At 40.0% G+C, this 7,991-nt stretch overlaps 1 protein-coding gene across 1 annotated transcript in view; it reads left to right on the forward strand.

Annotated features, from left to right (window-relative positions):
* TMX4 (thioredoxin related transmembrane protein 4) overlaps nucleotides 1-2,357 on the forward strand; it is a gene marked incomplete at its 5' end in the record, with an annotated part of 61,838 nt that extends 59,481 nt beyond the window's left edge. The window contains one exon of the mRNA XM_080615970.1: nucleotides 423-2,357. Coding sequence (XP_080472096.1) covers nucleotides 423-709 — 287 coding nt within the window. The 3' untranslated portion in view covers nucleotides 710-2,357. The remainder of the gene's footprint in view (nucleotides 1-422) is intronic.
* Nucleotides 2,358-7,991: the final 5,634 nt, after the last annotated feature.

Raw genomic sequence — 7,991 nt, forward strand, 5'->3', positions numbered from 1 at the left:
TTCTTAAGTGTGCAAAATCACAATCTTCAAAATCTTAGCTGTTCCTCACTATCAAAAGAAAAGCCCACCTCTGCATACTGGAGCAGTATGCTGTCCACTTGGCTTACGTAAGTGTTTGATTTGTTTGATAATTATACCTCTTTGGGGAATCAACTAAAATTGCTGTCTTTAGTTTGTAACTTGGTGGACCAAAATGAACGCTATCTTTGCCCAATATGCAAGAAAAACAAGTGAAAATGGTAGAGAAATACTACTGGAGATCTATTTGAAATAATTGAAAGATAAAGAGAATGCAGTCCTGTGCAAGTTTGCAGTGATAACATTCATGGATATTCAGAATACATACATGGTACTGTAACTTTAATAGACATTGTTCTGAGATTCATTCTAACTTCAGTATTTGAAACTCTTCTTTTGTTTAGAAGAAGCGATTACGAAGGATAATGTAGAGAATGCTGCGTTAGAAGAACAGGAGGAGGCTGCAGAGCTTTCCGCAGATGATGCAGAAGGGAATGCAGACGTAAAAGATGTCTCTGATGAAGAAGATGCAGCAAATTCAAGTGCTGATGACTCACAGGAGGATTTAGCACTTGGAAAAGAATCGGGGGAAGAAGAAATTGAAGACATAAGTGAACAGCCTTTAGCTGCTTCAGAGACTGAAAGCTCAGTAAGACAGCGTAAGAGTCAGGTGGCTGATAATGGACTATAGGGTTTTTTCAGTGATGTATTTTGTACACTTGGACCAAAGACGTATCAGACCCTGGGTCTGAGGCTGAAGCTTACACTTGACTTGTCATTTGTGTTTACGCAAAACCTCTGTGGGTTACTTTTTGTTGTTTGGAGTTAGGGTTTTTTTTAAAGCTAATACTTGCTTACTTTGTTTTATAAGCACAGATGCTGTGTGTTGTATAACTTTAGCCATGACAATCAAGATAAGCGTATCATACCTGTTTGAAGTCTTCTAAGAGAAAAGGGACATAAGTCTCAGTTCACCAGCTGTAAAATCGTCATCTGTGCTTGTGTTCCTGTAAGCATTGACCTAAGCAAGATCGGGACTTTTAACTCTTTACAGTAGCTTGCTGGACTGTTACTTTCCTGTCTGAATGTGTATTGTTTCCAAATGCAACAGAAGCACTAGATAAGTGATACAGTAGTGAAAGAAGGCACCTTACTAGTCTTCTATTAAATGTTGTGTGGGTTTATTTTTATCACTTTCAACTGAAGCACCTTTCTCTTTCATTTTTATTAATGTTTGTTTTGGAAGTTTATCATGCAGTGTGCCCCCAGGTTTTCCAATTGTTGGTAATTCAGAGGCATGCTGCACAGCTCAAGTTTGTCAGCCGAGCCTTTTGACCTAAGGAGTTTAAGTAATTGAAAACCTCATGCTCAGAAAGAATGGCAGCTAAATGTTTAAAATACGTTTGAACTTTTTAAAAGGCTTAAAGGAAATTATGTTGGTCAGGAGGGATTTTTGCCAAAGCACAACTTTTTTCTTTTTCCCCTTCAAGAGATTGTAGCAAGAAGTATTCACTTTGCATTGTGTATTTCTTGCCAGTACAAGCTTGTCATACGCAGTGTAGTTCTGCCATTTCCCACTCAGAATACTTTGGGCAGAACTCAAGCTGACTGCTTTGGTAATAGTAACTGAAGAGGCACTTAAGGTTTTAACCTTTGACTGCTTTTCTACTTTTTGCCACTGGAATCAGCACATTAGGAAAAGAGAGGGGCGCAGGTGGGTAGTGAGGAGATGCTTTTTCTTCTTATATTAAGATAAACATATGTCTATTGCACTGTTTAAAGTGAAAACAGCTTGCAGGTAGACAACACTAGGTGTGGTTAGAAAGCTTAAGTCATTAAAGCTATCAGTATTTCCCTCCTTTGACTTGATTAATATATAAGGCTTTGTTTTCCTGTAAGGAATACCTACAGTGCGATCCTGTACATTTCCGTTTTGTTGATGTGTGACTGTGCTTAAGATGTGTCTTAATCTGGATTAATTTTTATAGTCTATATTGTGTAAACCTTGCTAACATGCATGAATTTCATCTTGCTCTGCAAGAGTAAAGAGTAGTCAGAGGTGAGATTGTCTCTCATTAAAAGAGGCAAGTTGCAAGTGCAAAATGCTGGTTTCTTTTGAGACTGAAATTAATAAGGCCAATTTGTGTTGAAAGATTTGTTGTTCCTTTTTCAGTGCCCATAAAGAACATATTTCCTAAGAAAACTCAACTTTTCCTGTCTATGTTTTGTTGCATACTATGTCTTGGAAATACATGGTAGAAACTTTGCATTTGTCTGCACAAAGAACAAAATTACACTGCATATATTGAATATGAATTGTCAAAAAGAATGTTCTCAATCTGGAGCTTGAATTTCATACAGTGGACACATGTAAATACAGTTTCATGTGTGTGACAACATACACTTGATAATATTACATAATATTATTACAATAATAATATTATAATAATAAAATAATAATACATTGCACTGTAGTGAGAACAGTTGGTGTTATATGGGTGTTGTCCCATGTAACTGGGCAGTAGAACTCAGTAGCAGTTGAGGTACATAGCCGCTTTTTTCTTTAAAAAGTAAAAATAAAACCAAACTAAAAAAACCCAACACTAAACTCAAACTAAGCTTTTATTTGCAAAAATGGAGACTGTGGCTACTGTAGTCCGGAGGGAAGAACTGTGCACCTAAAAGCTCAGAGTACAGATTTGTTGTTTCCATTCTGTATTTGCTTTGTTCATTATCTGTTCATCAGGAGCTCTTAAAAGCCTAAAGAAAAACAGAACTTTAACCATATTCCGTGAGAGAAGCAGGAGTTGATGTGTACGTTCAGCTACATGAACTTGCACAAGATAAGAGTATATATATTCCCAAAACTACCAGACACTGAAAAACATGTGGGACTGTATTCACCACAGGTAATGGTGACTTTGGTCTGGTCTTGCACATCACTGTTAAGATTGGATAGTTTAAAATGAAGATACTCAGTATTTTCTATTGAATAGACCTAACTGTAAGATCACTGTCTGATGAGTAGGGATTAAGTAGTGACAGCAGTTTATCTCTCATGAGTCTGGAAATGAGCTATGGTTTAGTGTGAGGCAACCCTGCCCATGGCAGGGGGTTGGAACTGTATGATCTTAAGATACTTTCCAACCCAAACCAGTCTATGATTCTTGAACATAGTATGCATGTCGTTACTCCTGTGTTTTCACTAATAAAGTAGGCAATATTGCTGCTAATTCAGGCTTGACTATATTTGACATGTATTGAAGTATCTTATTAGAAAGATCACTAAATTGTGACAAAGACTTCAGACAAATAGGTGCTATGATTGCATTGATATCTCCAATGTAGTTTTACATCTGTAGGAAAAATATTGTAGCATGATCCTGGAGATACTCAACTTTGACTAATGCTTATCTGGCAAACATGCAGAAAACACTATAAAGGCTATATTTGTGTTTAAAAGGAAGACCATTAGTTATGCAGTAAAAGTGTAATATTAAGGTACTTTCCAGCACCAGGTTTCTTTCCCACTAAAACACATTTTGCCTGAATCATGCAAGTATAGTACTAAACTATTACAATAGTGTTAAACTTGGTGTGTTTCCAACAAAAAAGTCGGTATCAACCTTTTGTGCAATCTGAGTGTTCTGTTATCTCTGTTCTCTTATGATTAATTTTAACTTGTTATTGCAGCCTCAGTATAGACAAAATGTCCTTGGAGAAGCTGCTCCTAACACTGTTCAAAAGGGCTGTAAGGCTTGTAAACCAGAGCTGTATGTCAAAATTGACTTGAGGGGTTTTTTTGAGAACCGATTTAAATTTCAAATGGGATGCATGCCATTCTGAAAACCAGTCCCTGATGGAGCTCAACGTGGATGCTTAAAAGCAAGTCATTCTGAAAACCCAGCGGGTTACTTTGTAAAGAGGCTGGAAATACAGAACTCCCATCCTTGAGACCTGTGTGAAACTTGTATGTGTGTCTTGGAATACTGTGTATATGCTGGAGCCGTGCTGGGCAACACTTGTTATGTGGGTTTCTTCATGGAAATGTTAAACAGGATTGTCTTTTATATAAAAAGGTGTTGCAAATTTATACTTATGGGTATTTTTATTGAAATTCCACATAAATTTTGTACTTATGAGGATCTTGTTGTTTTCATTTTCTTGGTGTGTAGATGGCTTATCTGTGTAGTTAACAAAAGATGATTCCTTTTTAATACTGATATTGACATTAATAATAGATATTGTGACTTGCAAAGATTTCTTATATTCTAAACCAAACCTGTACATTAATCTATTGCTTCCTTCTTACATGAGTAGGAAAAAGTGCTTGGAAGAAGCATGCCTAGGTGGAACATTTTCTCTAGGCTAAGCTGCATGCTCTCGAATATATAAAATACAGCTGGGGCTCAAATGCAGACTGCTGTGCAGAATAACGTAACTCTGAACCCTCAAGGGCTTCACTTGTGTGTTAGTTTTGTTGGGTTCTCCCTCCCTGGGAAATCCACTAACTGCAAATCGTGTGCTAACTCTCTCACAGATTTGGAGGGCAGCAGGACATCCCTCCGTGTGATGTATCCAAAAAGAGGTGTAAAGATTTAAATGGCACATCTGGTTGTAGTTCACAGCGAGCAGTCATTGCTAAAGAAATGGGATTTAGGAGGAGGAAGTAACTACCAGGAACCACCAGTGCAAGTATTTGGGTGATGTAAACAACTATTAGATCAAGTTCACAGATGCATTCTCTTCAGGTGAGTATTCTGAATGGCTGTGAACAGAACTGCTGCATGGGTTGGCTGATTTGCCATTCACTTTAGTTTTCCTCTTTTCCATTTCATTGATTTCCTGATGTAAAATTGAAGGGAGAATGGTAGCAAATGAAACCCTTGGTTTACTATTTAATCGGCTGCTGCTTGGTCTGTCTCACGATGTGAGAATATGAAGTTTTCCCCTGGAACACAGGCAGGTGGAATACTACAGACAGTGGTAATCCCCAGCTCTGGCGATGCCTCCTCCTAGGAGCTGACCACATGAGAAACGCACATGAGAAACTGTGGCTTTTCAGCAAGCCATTTGGCTGCACTATGGTAGTGGGAAGGGAATGGATCCCCTCCTTTTCCCTTCTCTGTGAATATTACCCGCACACACATGCACACAGAAAACACCTGGGCTGTGAAGGGTGCCCGGGAGGAAGCAGTATATGTCCCTTGGGATGCTTTTGAGGCTCTTCCCTGGATCCACCTGCCTTTTCGCCAGTTCTTATCCTTTCACTCTGAACCCATCACACACCAGTGGTTGTTCATTTGTAAGCTCTCTTTCCAGGGAACCAAGTCTTCTGATAACTTTCTTTCATTCCTTTCCCTGCAGGGAATAAGGAGTGGTATGTTTTACTTTAATGAAGGCTGTGGTGACTACTTCTTTTAACTAAGCATCTTCATTTCTTTCCCAGTAGAAAAACCCTTTAAAAACTGTGTGTGCTTTACTTTCACTTCATCTTCCCTGAGCAGAAAGGAAAGCTCCGTATTTAAACACACAGGGAACAAATGGGGATTTAGTAATCAAATAATTTCATTTAAATTTCCAGTTTAATATGGAAAGGCCATTTTTCTTGGATCATTAGAATTTCCCAGAGCCTGTCAATACTTTAGACTTTTACATGTTAATCTGAATTCCAGTGGGGTGCGAGCACTGAACACAGGCAGCACTGATGGTCTTGGCACAGGCTGTGCTGGTTGCTCATGTGCTTGCAGGGGATGCAGAAACAACAGCAGTCATTCAAAGTGTTTGACTATCAGTCCCACATCAGGGACATGAAAAGATCATGCTTGGTAAGGGCACTTTTTATGTCTGGTTATTGCTGTGTGTTTGGGATGCTGAGAACCTCTTTGTAGATCTCCCCTGGATTGTTTTCATTGTACTCAGTCATTTAAACTCCCCTTCTAGCAGAACTGGTCCTCTGCTTGGTGCTCCAGTCTCCATCCACCTCAGACTTCTGAACTCCCTTTACCAAACAGATATTCAGGGCCTCATTAGGGCCACCTGCTCACTGTGCTGAATGGCCAAGAAACTCCTCATCCCTACAAGAGGCCCATCATCTTTGACTCCATCCTATGCTGAAGTCGCTGGAACAAAAAAGCCAGAAGAATTTTCTATTGACTTTTCTTACTGACTTGGAGGAGCCAAAGGAAATGGGCTCAGCCTGACCCATGGCAGATACTGAAAACACTTCGCAATCTGTAAACAGGTATTTTCTGTCTTCGAGAAGTTTATGGGGAATTTGGAAGTCAAAGTAACCATTTTCTTATGTAAGTTACTTGATAAAGCAGCTTTGCAGAAGAGTCTTGAGAAATAGGTAATCACTGGGACATTGAAATGTTTTACTCATGTATTGCAGTTAGCTTTTCCAGTTAATCTTTACTGCACATAACTGAAGTGAGAAAATCCCTGCTGGCTCATCCGTCACCTAGGGAGGGTTTTGGACAGTGGCAGGAGACCAGCAATGATCTCTCTGATCCTGAAGTAGGACAGTGATTTGGTCTGTAAACGCTGTCCAGTGATCTCCCTCCCTAGTAAATAACACATGTAAGGACAAGCATGTTGTGGTATTTCTTAGAATACTCTTTTGGCTTTTGATTGGAGTGCTTTCTAAGCCAGAAGTTGTATCTATTTAATAGCCCTCAGTGTGATTTTTTTTTTTTTCCTCTGGAATTTGCAATACCCATTTTGAATTAAAGTTCAAAATGAACTCCAGTTTCCTTTGCAGAGCCTGGTTCAACCTAGCTCCAGTTACATGACACCGTTCTCTGTTAGTAATTCTCTAGTGACCTGCCAAAGGAACAAGTGAGAAGCAGTAGACATGGGAGAGGATATTAATGCTACCCTGACTGTTGGGTTTGGTTTGGGTTATTTTTACCTCTGCCCTAATCACATCTGTATCTTTCAATTGAATCACCCATTGACTTTAATCAGAGAGGTCTGCTGTGGCTGGCTGTTTGGGCAAACTCTTTGCTGTTAAGTCAGATGCTGTTCTTTTGCTTCAAGGTTAAAGTTCAGACAGCTGATGTCTCATTAAGCGAACAGAGGAAACAGCTCATCCAGAGATTCATTAAATTGAGGAGCCAATTACTTGGAAGGAAGCACTGTCAGAGCTGGTCTGTGTCGGTGTCAGATGTGCTGGGGAGACACTGGCTGCACTCTGCCAGGGATTACACTCGTAAGAGACCAAGCAGTCCTCAAACCTCTTCTTTCATTTAGTTTTGCTTCCTTTGTGCTGATATCGGCACCTTCCACCACACCCCAGCTCCTAAACTGGCCCAGCGGTGGGAAGAAGGGGTTCCTGCTGGAGTGGAAGAGTGTCCAGCTATTGATGGAGTCCTCATGTCTGTGGATCTTCCCAGGGCACATTGTCCTGGCTGCAGTCAGTGACTCTGGTTGGGTTTTAGTGTGTGCTTGGCACACCTGGGGGGGGGATCTGCAAAGGGGGACATGTGAGCAGCTCTGTGCTAAGGGAGGGAAGAGGAACGTTTAATTAAGTGGCAAATAGCAACCAGCAAAGTAAATCACTGATACCATGTGAATGTGGCAAATGAACACATGTAAGTGGAGAGAAAGATCAAGGTGGGAAGTGTTTTGCAGGGCTTAACTCTTTTTGAGGTGATCATAGACCTTACAAAAGCAGGGGGAGACCAGTGGTGAAACAGTATCGTTCCCTTCAGCAATTTTTGTGCAACATTCCAACATTAAAAGCTTTTGAGGTCATTAAGGCTGAATTCAGCTTCACATATTAAAATGTTCAGCTACCAGGCAACACTTGGTCCCATGCTCTAGGGTGAATACCTGATTTTAGCACAGGCGATGCAAGCATTAAACAAATGAAAGCAGACGTGTCCTCAGTTTTGTGCTGGGAGCAGAGAGAAACGTCAGTGTTAAACCAGGCTGGGCTTAAATTGTATCTGACACTGATGTGTGATAAA

The sequence above is a fragment of the Psittacula echo genome (genome assembly GCF_963264785.1).
Source record: "Psittacula echo genome assembly, chromosome: 4".
Taxonomy (NCBI): Eukaryota; Metazoa; Chordata; class Aves; order Psittaciformes; family Psittacidae; genus Psittacula; species Psittacula echo.